General features: G+C 40.9%; 1 protein-coding gene across 1 annotated transcript in view; it reads left to right on the forward strand.

The window, feature by feature from the left end:
• Sltm (SAFB like transcription modulator) overlaps positions 1–19134 on the forward strand; it is a 45787-nt gene extending 26653 nt beyond the window's left edge. Inside the window, 15 exon segments of the mRNA XM_055598068.1 lie at positions 422–471; positions 2619–2737; positions 4347–4496; positions 4967–5070; positions 5181–5232; positions 5234–5345; positions 5797–5882; positions 6317–6480; positions 9032–9212; positions 9883–10007; positions 11116–11283; positions 11983–12297; positions 12399–12543; positions 16205–16365; positions 18471–19134. Coding sequence (XP_055454043.1) covers positions 422–471; positions 2619–2737; positions 4347–4496; positions 4967–5070; positions 5181–5232; positions 5234–5345; positions 5797–5882; positions 6317–6480; positions 9032–9212; positions 9883–10007; positions 11116–11283; positions 11983–12297; positions 12399–12543; positions 16205–16365; positions 18471–18579 — 2041 coding nt within the window. The 3' untranslated portion in view covers positions 18580–19134.
• The last annotated feature ends 366 nt before the right edge of the window (positions 19135–19500 follow it).

Consider the following 19500-nt stretch of genomic DNA (forward strand, 5'->3'; position numbering starts at 1 on the left):
TTTTTTTTTTTTTTTTTTTTTTTTTTTTTTTTTTTTGGTTTTGTTTTTTGGGTTTTTTTGTTATTTTTTTTTCAAATTGACAATTTTTGTGTTTTATTTTTAAAAACCCTTGTGATGGTGGTTAATGAGCAACTGTCAGTCCTAAGAACACAAATGAAGTCAAGCCCCAGCCCTGAAATCTGGAGAAGATGGCCATATATCCACTGAATAGGATTGTCAGAAAACCTAGATCTTCAGGCATCTTGGGCAAAATCAGTGCAAGAATCCTAAGGGAGCCATTTCAAGTAGCCTAACCTACTAGGCCTTTGGAGTGGTCCATGTGTATACATAGCACCCGTTTTACAATGCTGTCAATATCGAGTTGTTCGGTTTTTGTTTTGTTTTTTGTTTTCAATTTTCTTCTGGTGATTTGCCTCTTTAGCTCTTCAAAGGAATCTAAAGACAGCAAGACATCATCTAAAGATGACAAAGGTAAAATTTTTTCTTTTTATTCCATAACAACATCACATATTTCTCACCAAAAGTGTTAGTTGTTTGTGTTCCCTTTGACATTTAGTCTTCAGAAATTTGTTGAGAAGATACAAATTGTGATAACTTTTAACAGGTGGCATTAAAACAGTTACAGCAAGCCCTGTTGTTAAAACTTTATCCTTTACTTTGTAAACTCATATGAACATGAGAGATTGTGGAAGTATTTTCAGTTGCAGTTGAGTTTGAAAAATCAGACACAATCACATCTATTTCTCTGTTCCGTTTAGGATGAAACTTGTATCATAAATATTCTTGTGTACATTTGTGGAATATACTATATAAAAGAAAGCTAACATTTGGTAGTACTTCAATTTTTTAAATTAGGATATACTTCTGTTAACATAGGAAGTGGACAGTATTTAAATATTTCAGAATTCACTTCCTAATTTGACTTATTTCGTGTTGATGGTTTGTTTTATTCAGGGAAATAATTTTATGTTCAATTTCTATAATTTCTGAGGAACAGGTTTTAAGGATTTTGTACAATTTTATATGGTACTATGTTACATAAGAATCCTTCTACAGATGTATAAAGACTATGCCTTTCCGTAAGCATATCCCCCGCCCCCCATGCTCTCTTAGAGAGTATGGAAGTAGCTGGTTATTGTGTGCCTGTGAGCAGTATGGCACTCTCATGTTGTACCTCTGCTACGATGGCTTAAAGAGCATTCGTTTTCTAAAAAAGATTCTAAAGGGCAGCACTCACTGCACTTGTGTACCGCCAAATCCTCAGATCGCTCCTGAGTGTCGAAAGGAGGATTTTGTGCGTTGCTGTGGTTTGTTTTCTGTTGCTGTGTTTTAATAGTTAGAAATTATTACTGACCTGATTCTATAACTATAATTGCAGCATCCCTGTCTTTTACATTTTGGATAAAATGTAAAAAGTTTATCCTTTAAATTGAGAAACTTAGTAATTTTGCTTAAGTGGTGCCTTCTTTCTTGTCACTCAAAAAAAATTTTTTTTAAATTAACTAGGTAAGTACCCAAGCCTAACTATTGCTATATACTATAGATATACACATTTCTAAGTTACAAGTCATAAAATAAAACATTTTGATGATTGTCCTCAAAAATAGGAAAAACATTAACTGTTGGTATTTTCAGGGTTTGAGTCAATTGTATTGTTACTTTATAAAAGCCTGCACTAAGCAGCTTTCCAGACATTGCCATCTATCTGATGTGACTTTGAAGCACTGAAATGTTTACTGTTTCTACTTTTTGCACATGTGATAGCATGGCATTTTAGAAAGTGCCTTCTTTATCATAGCACTAAAGGAAGAAAGCGCTGCTGGCACTAATTTGTGCTTTGTAGACTCACATGTTTGAAGCCATATCTGTGTGGTCACAGTTCAGAAACAAGTTGTGATCATTTTCCTAGCTTGAAGTTATTTTGAAGTCTCTGTTCTTACTGTAATGATTGTTTTAGAAGATTATTCCTTATTTAGGTCTAGAGTTCCCCAGCTACATGTAATTCCATTTTCTTCTAACCTTTCTCTAGTAGAAAATGAAGGGTGTGGTGGCACAGGTACCACAGCACTGGGGAGGCAGAGGCAGGCAGGTCTTTGGAGTTGAGGCCAGCCTGGTCTACAGAGTGAGTCCGGGATAGCCAGGGCTACACAGAGAAACTCCATCTTAAAAAACAAAAACAACCAACCAAAACAAAATGAAAAAAAGAAAAAGTGAATTATTAAAATGTTTGTTCTCTACCCTGGATCTACCCTATGTCATTCCCATTTATCAGGGCCTTCAGTGTCCGTGACAGGTGTCTGGCATTGGAGCAGTGTGCTCATTGCCACAGGGCAGCTTCCAGGGGCCTCAGTTCAGTGCAGTGCTCTGAGGAAGGGTTATTAATATTTGTTAGAGAGTGGCCAAGAGCTAGTGGAATCTTACCTACTTTGTGTTAGAATTCATGGATCAGAGTGTGCAAAAACTCAAGATCATTCTCACTGTTGCATTTGAATTTACAGTGGAAGCTTGTAAGATTCTGGATATTGTAATGTTGTGTTATCAAAATTTAAATGAGAAAAGCATTCACATGGATTCCTGTAAGTCACTGCAGACATACTTCTGTGTTAACTCCATCCTAGGGAGCATGGGCAGTGCTGGTGGTAGCAGCGGAAGCTCAACCAAGAATATCTGGGTTAGTGGACTGTCCTCTAATACCAAAGCTGCTGACCTGAAGAACCTCTTTGGCAAATATGGAAAGGTATATTCTTATTACTTCTTAATCTGTCTGTTTAGTATTCATAATAGTTGTGTAGGTACATTCTACATATCATATTTTAGAAGATTTTATTTACTTTATTTCATGAGGATGAGTGTTTTGCTTGCATGATGTCTGTGTACCAGGACAGTAGAGGTCCTTGAAACTGTGGGCAGCTGTGAGCTGCCACGTGGGTGCTGGGAATTGGACCTGCATCCTCCGCGAGAGCACCAGTGCCCCCGACAGTTAAATTGTCATTCTAGGCCTGTAATCTGTACTTTTATATCTCTGAGCATTGTGAGTCTTTGAGTTCCAAGTGTATACTTACTTGAGCTGAGAACTCAGGTTTATTTGTCATGATGCAAATAGTCTGGCAAATGCTGAGACTGTTTGGTCATTGAAAATAAAAGTAGCTGGAATTAGGTAGTGGACGGTATAAACTGCAGAGGAAACAGCTATCCCTTTGTGGAGGTTCTCAGCCACTAAGGAGAAGAATGTAAAACTCTCTGTGATTTATAGCTGATCATGGGAAGAGCCTTCTTAGTGTGTTCCAGCACTAAGAACCAGCTTTGCTTAAATGACTTTCTAATTAAAGTCAGCAAAACAGGTTTTTGTAATGTTCATTCCTGGTGTGTATGTGTGTGAGTGTGATGTATGTGCAAGTGCGATATGCATGAGTGTGGTTGTGCGTGTGTGAGTACACGTGTGTGTGTGTGTGAAAGAGGTCTCTTTAAGTGTGAAAGAAGTCTCTTTAAGTGTTGTGAAGAAATGTGGGTTGTTGAAAGGGTAGTTAATTCATTAGGAAAAGTTTGTGCCTCCCTGACGGTAGAGAGAACAGTGACAAAGCACTCAGTCAGTAGATAGTGCTGGGCCGCCACTGGCCTGCGTCTCAGTGCGGTCACTTCTTTCTACTCAAAAGTGTGGACATAAATTTCCATTCTCACATACTCAGCAGGGCAAAGATCTTATCTTACTTTGTGTGCACATGGTAGGTTTTAAATGCTTATTAAATTAATAACCAACATTTCCCTTTCTGCCTTCTCTGCTATTATGTCATTCTTCTCTTTTCAGCCCTGGGTTGTTTCTGCTTTTCTTCTCACTCTTCCATTCTATTTGGAATTGTCTGTTTGATACTGATTGATTACCTTACAATTTTTGTGGCATATTTTTGGGATATATTTTAAGTCTACATTTTCTTCTTTTCTCTTTATCATTTTTGAAATTTAAAGTGACTAAAAGGAGAGTTTAAGACTTCTGTAAATGGTTACAGACATGTTCATACATTTTCTTCAATAGACTCAGGGTGTATACACAATGAGGGAACTGGTCTAAATCCAATTTCTTTGTATCTGTTATTTTTTTATTATTTACTTTTTTGATGTAGCCTGTTTAGGCTGTATATTTGGATAGAGGAATAGAGAAGTAATTCCCTTGAATACTTTAAGTACATCGTACTTAAAGGTAGTTGCTGGTCACAGAAATATAAGAGGACATAATTAAAGCTGTGGTGTATTTTCACTGTCCTTTAGTCTGAGCGGTCTCAGTGCTGCGTTTCACCTGCCCATGAGGAGTGTACGACTGTACAATTCTGAAATATAGTCTAATTTTATAGGTGTTAAGTGCAAAGGTAGTTACAAATGCTCGAAGTCCTGGCGCAAAATGCTATGGCATTGTAACTATGTCTTCAAGCACAGAAGTGTCCAGATGTATTGCACATCTTCATCGCACAGAACTACATGGACAACTGATTTCTGTGGAGAAAGTAAGTATGAATAATTGTTCATAAAAAGGGAGGTTAACAAGAAGGCTAATCTGAAAATTCAAATCTAAAACTTTCTGAGTGTCATTAGTGGTCAAAACATTTGATTTTGGTGCATTTCAGAGTTTTTGGTTAAAATGCTCAACAGGGAAAGTGGGTGCAGAAATCTAAAACCTAAAATGTGTGTTATCTCAGTCTAAAATGTCTGTCAGGAATGGTGGTGCATGGCTGTAATTCCAGAACTTGGGAGGCAGAGTCAGAAAACTCATGGGTTCAAGACTTCTGTGGGCTACAGAGTGAGGTCCAAATCTGCCCAAGGCTGTCCTTGAACTTACAGTCACAGTCATCCTGTATCTGCCCCACAAATGCTAGGGTTCCAGGCATGTACAGCTGTGCCCAGCTCAACACCATTTATATAATGCAAGTTTAAAACATATGAACTTAAAAAACATTATTTTGTTTAAACCTTTCAGGTCAAAGGAGATCCTTCTAAGAAAGAAATGAAGAAAGAAAATGATGAAAAGAGTAGCTCAAGAAGTACTGGCGATAAAAAGAATACAAATGATCGGAGTGCCAAGTAAGGGTTGATTGATAGCTGCTGAGATGAGACTGGCTTGTGATAAACAGACTTCTTGTTACATAGCAAAAGTAGTTATTCTTTTTTCCTGTCTTGAATGATATGGTCAGGACACAAGCATCTATCAAAAAAGAAGAGAAACGGTCATCTGAGAAATCAGAAAAAAAAAGAAAACAAAGATTCTAAGAAAATAGAGAAAGATGAGAAAAATGATAATGGTACAAGTGGCCAGACTTCAGAATCGATGAAAAAAAGTGAAGAAAAGAAACGAATAAGTATGTCATATGTGTTCTTATCAGTCCCTCTCAGCTGGGCCCACCCCTTGTTTTGAATTTCAGGAGGGACTGTTTTTCAAATGTTGTTAGAGCCTGGACTAGGAAAGGGGGTTTTATAGACCATCTGTTTTCTTTATTACTGTAAGGTCATATTCTTCTAAGATTTCTGACTGTACCCTTAAGTCTTAGCTGAGTTGGGTTTAGGATTTACACCCCCCCCCCCCAAAAAAAAAATAAAAGATCAGTGGCTATTGATTTATAGTATCTTACTGAATTAAGATCTTTTGGTATCAATGAAAATATTTTGCAGATTAAATTATTTTAATGTCTTTGCATTTAAGTTAGAATAAATCTTTTTAATATCAGGCGAAAATTTGATTTTACTCATTTATGCTCTTTTTCAACAATATTTTGTAGATGTTTGTTTACCTAAAATATTAATCTTTTTTAGGTTCAAAGAGTCCAGGACATATGGTGATACTAAACCAAAACAAGGGAGATCATTGTAGGTCATCAAGAAGGGGCAGATACGAGAAAGTAAGTCTTCAAGACTCTGCTGTCTTCTGTTTGATCTGCTTCTAAAAGATAAAACTGTTGTTCCCAAGTCATTTTGAAAGACACAGTTCAATTTAAGTTTTTAAAAGGAAGTGTTACTACTTGTATTTGTACTTTTGTTTCATTGCTGTATTTATTTTTACTTATGTGTGTGCGTACGAGCCTGCCTGAGCTTAGTATACCTTGTGCATGCGGGAGCACCACCTCCCCCTGGAGTCACAGGCAATTGTGAGCTGCTTTGTGGTGCTAGGAACCAAACCTGGGTTCTCTGCAAGCACAATAAGGGCTCTTAACCACTGAAACCTCAGAGCCACCTCTCTAGACCCCTCACTAAACTTTGTAAATGACCAGTGAAACCTCAAAATATATAACCTTAGATTATTTTAACCTCCAGTCCTTATGGTTTTCTTCTGTAGGTTCATGGAAGAAGCAAAGAAAAGGAGAGGGCTAGCCTAGATAAAAAAAGAGACAAAGACTACCGAAGGAAAGAGATCTTGCCTTTTGAAAAGATGAAGGAACAAAGATTGCGAGAACATTTAGTTCGTTTTGAAAGACTGAGACGAGCAGTGGTACTCAGAAGGTAGGAGCATTTTGACAGCTGTTCTTAACGTGCGTCTTTAGCTATAAGCCAGCCCGCTAGAGATTGTATTCCTCTAGAAGACTGTCATTCTAAGGAAGTGAAGGTATGACCTAATGATTGAAGTTTGCATAGCACTCCACAGTTTATAAAATCCTTTTTCATTTGTTATCTCCAACTCAAGTCTGTAAAGTTAATTAAGCCCACTATTTAATTCTAAAACACAGAGGCCTGGAGAGGCTAAATGACTCTTCCAATGCCATGTGCTAATGAGTGGCAGCCGGGACTCAGATCCACGTCTGACTCGCAAGTCCAGTGCTCTTTCCTCTATTCCAAAGCTGCTGCCATAAAAATCATGTCTTAAAGGAGGAGGTAATTTCTAGATAGTATCAGAGTAAGCTACAGTGTTGAGCTTCTGTTACAAGTACAGGGAAACTCAGGGGTCTTTGCATTAGTTCCTAAGTGAAGGCTGAGTTGCTCTGTGAGCTTTAATGCAGTCCCTACTACGTCCTCATTAATACAGACCTAAGACAGATGATTTCATTTTTAGTGGCAATGCCAACAAACGAACAAGAGTCCCCGTTTACCTCCACAAACCTGTGTTTGGATGCCATATGAAGTATTGTAAGCAGATCTAATAGTGCATTTTTAATCTGTGAGTCCTCCAGCACAGAGTTCACTAGTAGAGTTCATCTTTTCAGTCTCAGATGTTAGGAATGTTAAAAGCTGCATCTTAGGAATACAACCATTGCCTGTGGCAAAAGGAAATTCCTTACAAAACTCAACCCACCAGATCCTAGCTTTTGTTCATCAATAACATGTTGAGGGAAGAATGGAAGTGAGGAGCTCCCAGGGAAGTGGTTCTCAGACCTGTCAAAGCAATACCCATTTTATTTTTAAAAAGGGTCAATGGGTTGGAGGCAGTGGTGTATGCCTATGTTATAGTTCAGCAGGAGACTGAAGCAAAAGGAGTAAAGCTAAGCCTGAGCGACATATGAGGATTTTAAAAATAAAATGTTAAGGTGTGCCCCTTACTCTCTCAGTGGGGGAAAAGATGTATAATCTATCTGCCTGTAATTTCCAGAACAATCAATGTGATGATATATCAGTAATATAAGAAAAGTGATTTGATTTGTAACAAATATATATATTCCAGATATAAATGTTTAGATATGCAGAAGATTCATTGAGCTAGTCAGATGTTTATATCTTATTAGACTCACTGAGAATGTGAAAGCTACAGATACTGACGGGTATTGGTGAGTCATGTACCAGTAGGTGTACCAGGAGCAGTGAGGCCATCTAACATGATTTCTGAAATGGTAACAATTTTTGGTAAAGCCCTTAACAAAGTATAATTTCTCCCCTTTAAAAGTAAATTTTGAGTTACGTGAATTGAAAATTTTAATACATAAACCTGTGCTAAAGCAAATAAACAAGCCTAACATTTGTTTCAAATAGAGTTAAACTCTAGGCTGCCTGTTAGAGGCTTCTGTTGTTTCGCAAGGGCAGGTCTGTCCACTGCGGCCCAGCAAGAGGCTCGCAGGCACTAGGTAGTCTTCGCTCTGTAGAGTGCATCCTTTGCTCTATAGAGCTGCACCGACAGCGCATGATCGTCAAGTGTAGTAGAGCTCTTGGTCTCCAGCCACTGAATGGGAGCAATAGCCCACTGACTGCTGTGTTCAGTTACAATGCCACATCAGTCTTTACGGGAATAGTACTCACCCATTGAAAACACTGCATTTCTCTAGGCAAATATGCAAGTGGGCAAAAACATAAGAGCTCACTACCTGAGTGTCAGGAGATGAAGCACTGTGCAAGGTCCAGTATGTGCTTGTACTGAATTACCTCGGGCTCAAAAGCTGGTCCCTAGAACTGTCTTAAAGAAACCAGTGCATAGCCACGGTGGCCCTGGAGGGTACCGTTCTGTTATGTAACATTTGCTATGATTGTATTTATGATTATAATTCTAAGCCATCAGAATGAATTATATACATTATTTTTAAAGAGGTAAGGATGCATGGTAGTTATTAGAAATTTTCTATCAAAACTAATTGATAAAAGTTGTAGTTTTGATCCACTTAATGATGGCACATACCTATTGTAATCTCAGTACTTGGAGGCAGAGGCAAGAGGTTTGCCACAAGTTCAAGGCCAGCCTGGTCTACATAAGTGAGTTTGAGGCCAGCCAGAGCTACATAGTGAGACCCTGTCACAAAAAGCCAAAAGAAAAATTATAGTTTTATAAATTTATATATATTTTAAAATGTCAATTATTGGGTTTTTACTATGGTGGGATTTTCATTTAACCAAATCATCTAAAAGGCAAATAGTATATAAAATTTAGCTGCTTAGTTGGCTCTCCTATAAATAAATGATAAGACTGGAATATGTTTAAAGTTTTATTTTGCGTTCTTTCCAATTACATTAAAATTATTAGGATTAATGTGAAATTTAAAATTGCCAATCATGAGGAAAAATTCAAATTCAAAGCTATTATTTTTCACACAGTGCTAGCATATTTTAAGTATTTCTAAATACTGATTTTTGTTAGACGAAGAGAGATTGCAGAAAGAGAGCGTCGAGAGCGTGAACGCATTAGAATAATTCGTGAACGGGAAGAACGGGAACGCTTACAGAGAGAGAGAGAGCGCCTAGAAATTGAAAGGCAAAAACTAGAGAGAGAGAGAATGGAACGCGAACGCTTGGAAAGGGAACGCATTCGTATTGAACAGGTGCAGTCAGAAAATCTTTTCATCTTGAACAACCCACCTTTGCAAACCCTGTAATTTTTCCCCCTCAAGTTTGCTTTACTTACTGTAAAGCTCCTGTAGATTAGAATGAGCATTGAAGTGTCCCTGACAGGTAATGGATTAGGCACTAGTTAAAAGTACATTGAATAGTGACTTTTTTGTTGGTTATGAGTAACGTGGAGCTCTGCAGTAAAATGGCAGCCTGATAGTAGAGTGTAGGACTGAGTCCAGAGTAGCTGTCATCCAGGCTCTGTCACCACCCCAGATTTAGAGAAGAACAAGTGTTTCCTTACTTAGGATGGGAGTCATTCCCAAAGCTGGAAGGAAATAATGCCTCTGCGTAGCCGCCACCTAGGGCCGTGGGCACTTAGTTCTCTCCATACATATTAAGAATTCAGTGTTGTCATTCCCTTTAGGTGCTTTTGTTTAAGTCAATTTATTAAACTAAATCTGACCTTCCCCAAAGTGCTTACCAGTTTCTGTTCCTCAACCCTGTTATTTTAATGTCACCCAACAGTAGCTGTAGTCTAGATGATTAAAATGGAATGTATTTGTCCCAGGCATGTGCTCTGCCTGGTGTTTCTCTAGGATGGTTTAACCCAGATGCACACTTCCTTTCTGTCTTATTTGGTTTATTCCTGTGTATCTGAAGGAACGGCGTAAGGAAGCTGAACGGATTGCTCGAGAGAGGGAAGAACTCAGAAGGCAACAGCAGCAGCTTCGTTACGAACAAGAAAAAAGGAATTCTTTGAAACGCCCACGTGATGTAGATCATAGGTAGTTACTTCTTTTCTTCCTTAGTGGTTTGGCTTGCTATATTGTCCTTAGTGAGCTAGGGTTAGAAAATTAGGACGCACATGCTCCTGGCCCTGGAATAAGAGGTCTTTGCTAACATGGAAGGGAAAGGGTTACAGTACTGGTAGGACCCAGGACAGTACCAGGCGGGAACAGTCTGTTTCCCCTTAGCTTGTCTTTTCCAGCATCATTTGATTTCTTGCCGCATCTGCAAGTACAGACTTTTTAAAAACTGTATCAAGACAGAGAATAAACAAATGGAAGTCAGGATTTTGTGTGTTTATGTTTCCTAGTAAAGCGTGTCAATGTTTCATAAAATTTTCTTAATATAAATTCTTTGCTCTTTAGTTTTTTGTTTTAATGGAGAAGAGGGTAGAATGAGTGCATTGTGCTCAGGTCTTACCAGCGTTTGTGAGGCTCACAGTGGCTGAGGCTGAGGGTGGAGCTCAGTGTGGAGTGCTTCCCTTTCATGTGCTGGGCGGGCGCTAGGCCATCACCAGCACTTTGGGGGGGGGGGTGTAGACTGATGGTTAGAATCCATTATGACGAGAGCTCAGGTGTTTTGTCTTTTTCATTCTGAAGATGTAAGAACTGGCAGTTTAGGCTGAAACAATGACTCGATGGGCAAAGTGATTGTTGAGTTAGCATGAGATCTGAGTTTATAGTCCCAGCACTCATGTAAAAAGTTGGGTGCAGAAGTATGTGCCTGTAATCTTGGCTTTGAAGAGGCAGACAGGCAGATCTCTGGAGCTCTCTGGCCAACTAATCTATTTCATTCCATGAGCTCCAGGTTTAGGGAGAGATCCTGTCTTAAAAAGTGGAGGATCTCTTGCCTCCGCATACAGAGGCATGTGCACCCAGACAATCACTTACACGTGCACACACAAAAAGCAGGCATTTTTAAAAACTGCGTGCCTTCTGTCATATGACAGTAGGACTTACTAGCTAATTCTGTCCTAGCTCCTTGATGTTTTATCTTGAGTTTAGGACCTTTATGTCCACAGTTCCAATGTGGTTTCTAAGCGCCCAAGTGAAAGCCGTTTGATTATTATCAAATATTTATATAAATGAGCACAAATTTCTTTTAAAGGCGAGATGATCCTTACTGGAGCGAGAATAAAAAGTTGTCTCTAGATACAGATGCACGCTTTGGCCATGGATCTGACTATCGTCAGCAGAGCAGGTTTCTTGACTTCGGTCACCGAGAACGGGGCAGGTTTCCTGACACTGCAGCGGCGCAGCCCTCATCCTTTGAGAGGTTAGTGGACCCTGAAAAGCTTACGTTTGCATTGGCAGCCTTGCTAGTCCTGACTTTGGTTCTTTCTGAGATATTGGAGTGGTACTGAGTCAAAACTGAGTGTTCAGAACAAATTGTATGTTTAATTTTGTTTTTCACTATTAAGAGAGTGGTATTCCCTTCTTACTTTCAGTTGGATGGGTCCTTGGGAGGGACGGGCTGAAGAGTCAGGAGTTGAGCAGCCAGGGCTGCGCAGCCACTTGAGACTCGGCTCCATAAAAACTAGTAAGACTTTTCACTCAGCGGGTGTGACGGTGCCCGCCTGTACTCCCAGCACTCACGGAGGCGGAGGCAGGCGGATCACTATGATGTTAATGCCACTCTGGTCTACAAAGTGAATCCAGAACAGCCAGGGCTCCACAGACAAATTGGAAAAAAAAATAAAATAGAAGAATTTTAAATAAGAGCAAGTGAATGGAGAATGCTGATTTTGGATGTGCCATGGCTGTCAGGCCACGTATGTCAGCATGCTGCTGGTGACTCAATATTTCTCCTGGGAAAGAAACTAACCTTTGTGCTGGACATAGCTCCATTTAAAAGAAAATTATTGTAGTTAGTAATGGGAGCTTTTCTGGTGTCCTTGCCATAATTTTTCTTACGCAAATAAAGTTGAGAATAAGGGCAGATAAATGAGGACCTGCATTTGCTTTTCATCAGTAGACGGGAACGGTTTGTTGGTCAAAGTGAAGGAAAAAAACCAAGACCAGCGGCCCGAAGAGAGGAGCCAAGCTTTGAAAGATATCCCAAAAACTTCGGTGATTCCAGAAGAAATGAGCCTCCACCACCCAGAAATGAACTTAGAGAAACAGACAGACGAGAGGTACGAGGGGAACGAGATGAGAGAAGAACAGTAATCCTTCATGACAGACCTGAAGTTGCTCACCCTAGGCACCCACGAGAAGCTGGGCCCAATCCTTCCAGACCAACCTCCTGGAAAAGTGAAGGGAGTTTGTCTACAGACAAACGGGAGTCCAGGTAGTTATGTGCTTCCTAATGATTCCTCCTGGTATACTATGCATTTCTGTTTTTGAGAATTATAAAGTGAGGATTTGATCATTCTTGTGCTATGTTAGCAGAGTTGAAAGGCCAGAGCGGTCGGGGAGAGAAGTCTCTGGACACAGTGTGAGGGGAGCACCCCCTGGGAATAGGAGTAGTGCTTCAGGCTACGGAAGCAGAGAGGGCGACAGAGGAGTCATCTCTGACAGAGGAAGTGGAGCACAGGTAAAAGTTGCTGGAAGTTTCCTGTTGATTCTCACATTTTTGTTTCTCTTTTTTTAATTAAAATTTTATTTTATGTATATGGGTTTTTGCCTATCTGTGTGTCATTTTTATGGCCGGTGCCTGTGGAGTCTAAAAGAGTCTTCAAGTCTCCTGGAACTAGAATTACAGTTGTGAGCCACCATGTGGGTGCTGGGAATTGAACTGGGTCCTTTAGGAGAGCAGCCAGTGAGAAGAGAACTGCCTGCCTTTACCTCTGCCTGCCTTTACCACAGGTATGCACCACCACGCCTGGCTGGGCTTCTCAGTGTCACAGCCCTGGCTATCCTGGACTCGCTTTGTAATCCAGGCTGGCCTTAGACTCACAGAGATCCTCCTGCCTCTCCCTCTTTTAGTCCCTGAATGCTGGGACTAAATGTGTGTGCCACTATGTCCAGTGATAATTTGGCTTCTTAAAAACACAGAACACATGACTCAATGCGCCATCCTTGAGCAGGAGCCCTGCTAATCTCTGCTGTTGCAGACTTAGTGCACGTGCTGCTGAGCCTTCAGCATACGTTAAGTATAAAGTTGAAGTTGGGTGCACTTGTTCTACTTTCCAAAAGTAGACAGGTAGAGTTAATTTAAATTGTTGTCTATTCTTTTTTTTTTTTTTTTTTTTTAATGTATTTTATGGAAGCCAGGTGTGGTGATGATGCACACCTTTAAATCCTAGAATTCCTGTGGCAGAGGCTGGCAGATCTCCCAGTTTGAAGCCAACTTGGTATATAAAACAATTCAGGACAGTGAGAGCTATGTTTAGCTTGTCAGGAAAAACGAAAAATAAAATAATTAATAAAAAAATTATTGAATGAGGGTTTTGCTTGCATTGTATGCTGTGCATCCAATACCTACAGAGGACAGAAGGCATCAGATCCACTGGGACTGGAGTTACAGGCAGTTGTAAATCCACAATTTGGGTGCTGGAAATTGATCCTAAGTTCTCTGAAAGTGCAGCCAGTGCTCTTAACTACTGAGCCATCTCTTAAGTCCAAACTTTCTATTCTTTTGATATTTTGTGACTTGAATAGCCTTTTAAGTTACGGTGTTTAATGGAGGGAAAGTATATGTACAGAAAACTTGCACCAGATTCAAGCATTTGCTTTATTGATAAAATATTGGCATGTGAGATGATCACAGCATGAATAGAAAGGATATGCTTTTTTTTCCCCCTAATTCTAATTCCAGGGTCTTATGTACTGCAGGTTAGCCTGTTGCTGTGTAGCTGATGATGAAGCCAAGAATGGCCTTGGACTTCTGATCCTCTTGCCTCCACCTTTGGAGTGCACTTACTGGTTTTTGTGGTATTAGGAATCCAACCCAAGATTTCATGAATACTAGCCAAATAGTCTACTAACTGAGCTGCATCTCCAACCTGAAAGAATATACTGGTTTTGTTGTTGTTTCTGGTTTTTCAAGACAAGGTTTCTCTTTGTAGTCCTGGCTGTCCTGGAACTTGCTCTGTAGACTAGGCTGTCCTTGATTTCAGAGATCCACCTGCCTCTGCCTCCTGAGAGTTGGAATTAAAGGCATGCACCACAGTCGCTCAGAAGGAATATGCTTTTATAAGTTCTGTGCCAGATGGAATTTGAAGCTGTGTTTGTGTTATACACTTGAATGCACACTAGGTTTCATCATCATAGCATCTTAGCACATGTGTTGGTATGGGTATGCAAGCATGTTTGGTGTCCTAGATTGCTTCCTACTTTGTTGAGTCAAAGTCTCTCGCTAAAGTTTGGAGCTCACCAGTTCTGGCTACTCAAGCTAGCTAGCCTGCTCCAGGGACCTTCTGTTTCTGCTTTGCCCAGTGACAGCTGCCACTCTTACTCCGCTTCCTTCCTTCCTTCCTTCCTTCCTTCCTTCCTTCCTTCCTTCCTTCCTTCCTTTGTTTCTTGTTTGTTTGTTTTTTGAGACAGGGTTCTTTTTGTAGCCCAAACTCAGAGGTCCCTCTACCTCTGACTCCTAAGGGTGGGTGCATGCCTGACTTCTTCCCCAGCTTTTATGTGGGTTCCAGGGATCTGAACTCCAGTCATGCTTGGATGGAAAATACTAAATGTACTAAACCTCTCCAGCCCTCAATGATAGGATTTTTTGTTTTAATCAGAAAATAAAGCATGAAATTTAAAGTTGGCAGTTTTTATCTAACCTAGCTAGCCCCAAATAATTGAGACAGAGACTTTAGTTCTTTTGTTTTGTTTTTAACTTTATTTACATCGGTATTGCCTTCATGTATGTCTATGTGAGGGGATTGAACTGGAATTACAGATAGTTGTGAACTGCCTATGGATGCTGGGATTTGAACCCAGGTCCTTTGGAAGAGCAGCCAGTACTCTTAACCACCGGCCATCTCGCCAGCCACCAAGACTTTAGTTTTATTCAGCACTTCTGCACACAATAATTGAACAATAGCAGCCTAAATTTATACTCTTAAGATAATCCAGCTGCCTCCCAGCGTACCCCGAGATACTGCAGTTTATGGCTTTTTATGCTTCAGATGTTTTCTCATCCTCTCTCCTGGACCTCTCCTCATGGCTGAATCCTCTTAATTCCTACCCAGAAGCCCAGCCCTATCTCTCAGTTATTGGATGATCAGTTTTATTGGCAAATCAGAGAATAAATGGAGAGCAGTGTTTACACAAACTTGAGATGGGCAAGTGTTAGACTAAGCATTACATTGCCCTGTCTGGACTGCAGGCAGATATGAAGGCAGAGAAATCAGCATTTGGGTATTACAAGGATAATCTTTATTTAGTGCATAATAACATGCCAACAAGAAAGTGTTTTAATATCTTGACGTGCGCAGCATCACTGTACATCATTTCACCCAGCATATTATCAAGTACGTTTTGTCTTCATGGTTATGAAGTATTAATGTGTCTTAAGGAGAAATGTGTGTACAAATTCATCAAGCTGGTTACCCTGAGCAGAACTTAAAGCTAGGCATATGACGCAGATATTCTGTTTATTTAGGATAGAACTTAAGAAATTATTCTAGACCAGCATCCTATGTTTAGAAGTCCTTTAAAAAGTCTCTTTAGGAGAACCTAGATTCTCTGTCAGGAGTTATGTTAGTCCATTGGCTTTTTGGCCAGTATTGCATTCAAGCCTGTGTGGATGCTGACAGCTTTGCCTAAGCTAAGTGTCAGCAGCCCTGACTTTTCTTCTTGTCCTTAGTTCTACAAAAACTTCTACCCCTATGTCTCCACACTTTGTATAGTCAGAATTGAGCACTGTATACAAGTCTTAGCCCTAAGTAGTATTGGGTAAAATAGGACAGCCTTTTCTGTGTGCTGTTTGCAAATTGTTCTGATGGGGTGATCTGTACCCAACCTTAACTACCCTTTAGCTTTTGACTACTTGTGTATCGAGAGAGTTTTTTAGATATATCCAGGCATTTGAAATTCCTGTGCCCAAATAGTGCTGGAGTAGTGGATGTGGACATAGAGATGAGGGCACTGAGGAGCTCCTGCCGGAATAGGTGGACACTCCTTTCATCTCTGCTAAGTTGGCCGTCTGTACGTTCTCAGACATTTTTACTGGTTTGCTGTGACATTAGAGCAGAGCATTATGAGTCAGTGCATGGTACTAATGGGCCAGGACTCACCTTTTCATGTGCTGTCTCCAGCACTACCCTGAAGAACGGCATGTCGTGGAACGTCATGGACGGGACACAAGTGGACCAAGGAAAGAGTGGCATGGCCCACCCTCTCAGGGGCCTGGCTACCATGACACACGGCGAATGGGTGATGGCCGGGCAGGAGCAGGCATGATAACCCAGCACTCAAGGTGAGTAACTAATCTGCTAAAACCTTTTTATGTATCATGCAACTGAGTAGTTCTGTTCTTAACTATTCTTGGAGTTTTTGAGAGATTAGATTGCAGTTAGTAAATCGCCAGGTCTGCCCAAACCTTCCCTAAGAACTGAGCCTGCAGGAGGCTGAGGTGGCAGCTGGAGTTTGTCAGGTTTCCTTCCTGTTGTAAGTTAATGGTTGGCACTCTTGCACGTGGTTCTTAGATGCAGGGCGTAACCTCTACTGAGAGGTTCAAGGAATCTGGAGGTCGGCTATTCCTTTTCACACAACCAGTGCAACTTGACCCTCAACTCAAGCCTGTTTGAGGTCGGGAGCAACCTTGATCTTCCTCTTCTTACTGTTGTGGCCTCAGTGTCATTTCCGCGGCCTCACCATCTTTCTTCCCTGTCCTGCCTGTGTCACGCCTTGTTTTAATGGATATACGTGCTTTCCTGTCTTCTTGGTTACTCTTCTGTCACTCCGACTTGGCACTGCCATTTACGCTCTGTGGTGTAGAAAGAGCACCAGTAACTTGCTCTGTGGAGAGTTTTGGTTCTGGGACTCCTTATAGTAAGCCATTTCATGTGTTGCTTTCCTCGTTTTGAAGTAGAGTTCTGGTTACTTGGTCTTAGAATATGTATGCTGGGCTGCCTTCAGATGGATTCTCTTGCCTCCAGGTATTTTGACCATGGACATTCCCCACCATGCCAGCTCCTCTTTTTCCCTTCTTCCTTCCTTCTTCATTTCCTCCCTCCCTTCCTTCCTTCTTTTTGTTTTTTGAGACACGGTTTCTCTGTGTAGATCTGGCTGACCTGGAACTCACTGTATACAGGTTGACCTCAAACTCAGAGATCCGCCTGCCTCTGCCTCTTAAGCGTGTGTCACCACACCCAGCTTTCAGCCCTGTTTTCTTCCCTTCTTATCCTTCTCATCTCCTTTCTGGCTCCTTCAAGCAGATGAGCTTCATACATCACTCTTCACTGCCATCTCCTTGTAATGCTTCTGTCAGCTCCAGGGTGCAGGCAAACTTGTTCTTCTTGTTTTCTTTCTTGCCTTTTTTTTTTTTTTTTTTTTACCTCAAGGTTCTTTTATCTTTCAGTGTTGCCATCCTCAAAACCCTGGTGGGGGAAACATGGCCCAGTCCTGATCATTCTTTGTTCCTAGAATAAATTCAATATACTGTCCAGCTGTTAAGCATATTTCTGCTCCTGCTCCTTCCTCTGCATTCAGTCTGGTTCATCTTCCCAGAGAACTTCTCCCTGATATTCACACTGTCTCTGAACATGACTATGGGACCACACATTTTGTTATGTCATTTACTTGCTTCAGAACCACAGTTGCTTCTGTAGGTTCTGATTTAAGCCAGAGTTCTCAGTTGGTTTATTTGAAGCATTTCACTGTCAGCTTTTACCGCCCCATTCTGATAAGAGTTTCAGAGTGTCTTTTTCCTGTCATTTATTGACATCTATAATGCTGTTCTGTACATAAAGATACTGAGAATATTGTGAGTGACTTTCTGGTAGTCAGTTCATGAAGCTCTAGTGTACCCCAATCTCCTTAACTACTAATTGGAGCAGACTAGAGCGTCCCACCCAGAGTGAGCTGAGTAGGGTTAGAGTGGTATACACCAGAGTGGGACTAGCGGTGGGAGGCTGAAGGGAGATCTTGAGTTTGAGGTTTTCCTCATCTCCATAATTACATCCTGTTTAAAAGAGATGAAGAGGCAGCAGGAAACCTGAAGAGGCTCTGTGTTTGCACTTTGCACAAGCTGCTGCTGCTGCAGCTGCCTGAGGGTGGGTATTGGCGAAGCTTCACTGTAGTCTCGTCATGTGCACAGCATTTGGCTTCTGAAGAAGTAGGCATTGAAGAGTGCCAAAGCCACAGTGTTGCTCCCCACCATATATTAGCTCTGTGTCTTGGAAAAGGTGAACTTTGAGGTCTCAGTTTCTTCCTTGGGAAAGAGGGTTAGGAATGGTGCACTGACAGGACCAGTCTGTAGGCCTCTAAAGGAGGGACAGCCTGTGAGTGCCAAGTGCTGGGAAGGATTTCTTGTGATTGTCTGTCTGTTCTGACCTTTGTTTCCTGTTAAACCCCTTTCAGCACCGCATCCCCAGTTAACAGGATTGTACAGATGAGTGGCAACTCCATCCCAAGAGGAAGTAGCTCTGGGTTTAAGCCATTTAAGAGTGGACCTCCACGGCGATTTTGAACACAAGCTTCCTGCTGTGGCTTCAAGATAATTTATTGAGATCTCCTGTAAACGTTCCCTGACTGCTTACAAGGAGGACCTCTGACTGCTTGAGAGTTCTATCTGACTGTTGTTTTTCTTTTTAAAAAATTTAACACAATTTCTTTTCTCAATTTTAGAGAAGATGTTAAAATAGTTCTGTTGAAACTTTTCATAGTTTTGTGTATCATTCAAATTTTTCTTGCAGCACTGAGACCCATTTGAAAGGATTGGCACCCAGGCCGTTTTGTTTGGCTCTGTGTGAACACGAGTGGTTTGCAGCTGAATGGTAGTGGTTTCATTTGCAGCATAGCTCTGTGGTGTCACCAGTGTTTGCTGCCTCCATTTTGAAGGCTATTTGAGCTTCAGACGCCTGCTGTCTAATTTTTAGAGAATACGATTGTTCCTTGCATTTCGGAGTATTATGTAACCTATTTTTGCAGAAGGTACTGTTACATTAAGTGCACCTGTGTATCCCGGTTAAAAAAAATGTAATCTTTTTGGAAATAAACCTTCATATTCTGTATAGTTGCTAAAGTGTTGAGGACTTCTTTAATTGTAAGCTGAAGGTAGATTTTCCCTCTAGGGAGCAGCAGCACACTGTTGAGTGTGCATGGTACAAGACCACATGGGTGAAGGAAACCTGTGTCATGAGGTTCTCGTACTGAGTTGAGCGAGTCAACGCACTTTGGGGGATCTTCACAGGTTGATGGATGAATCCCACCTCTCCCGATTATGTGATAACGTTCCCATCTCTCCAGGTAATATGAATAGTGGAAGAAGCCCAGATTCTAGATGGGTGAATCTGCCAGGTTTTATAAATGCTAGTATGCTGCAAGATTCTCCTTGTGCGATCACAGCCTACACCTAGAAATATGTCTGTCTTTGTTCCAGCTTTAGGCG

The sequence above is a fragment of the Psammomys obesus genome, unplaced genomic scaffold (genome assembly GCF_907164565.1).
Source record: "Psammomys obesus unplaced genomic scaffold, mPsaObe1.curated_primary_1811, whole genome shotgun sequence".
Lineage (NCBI taxonomy): Eukaryota > Metazoa > Chordata > Mammalia > Rodentia > Muridae > Psammomys > Psammomys obesus.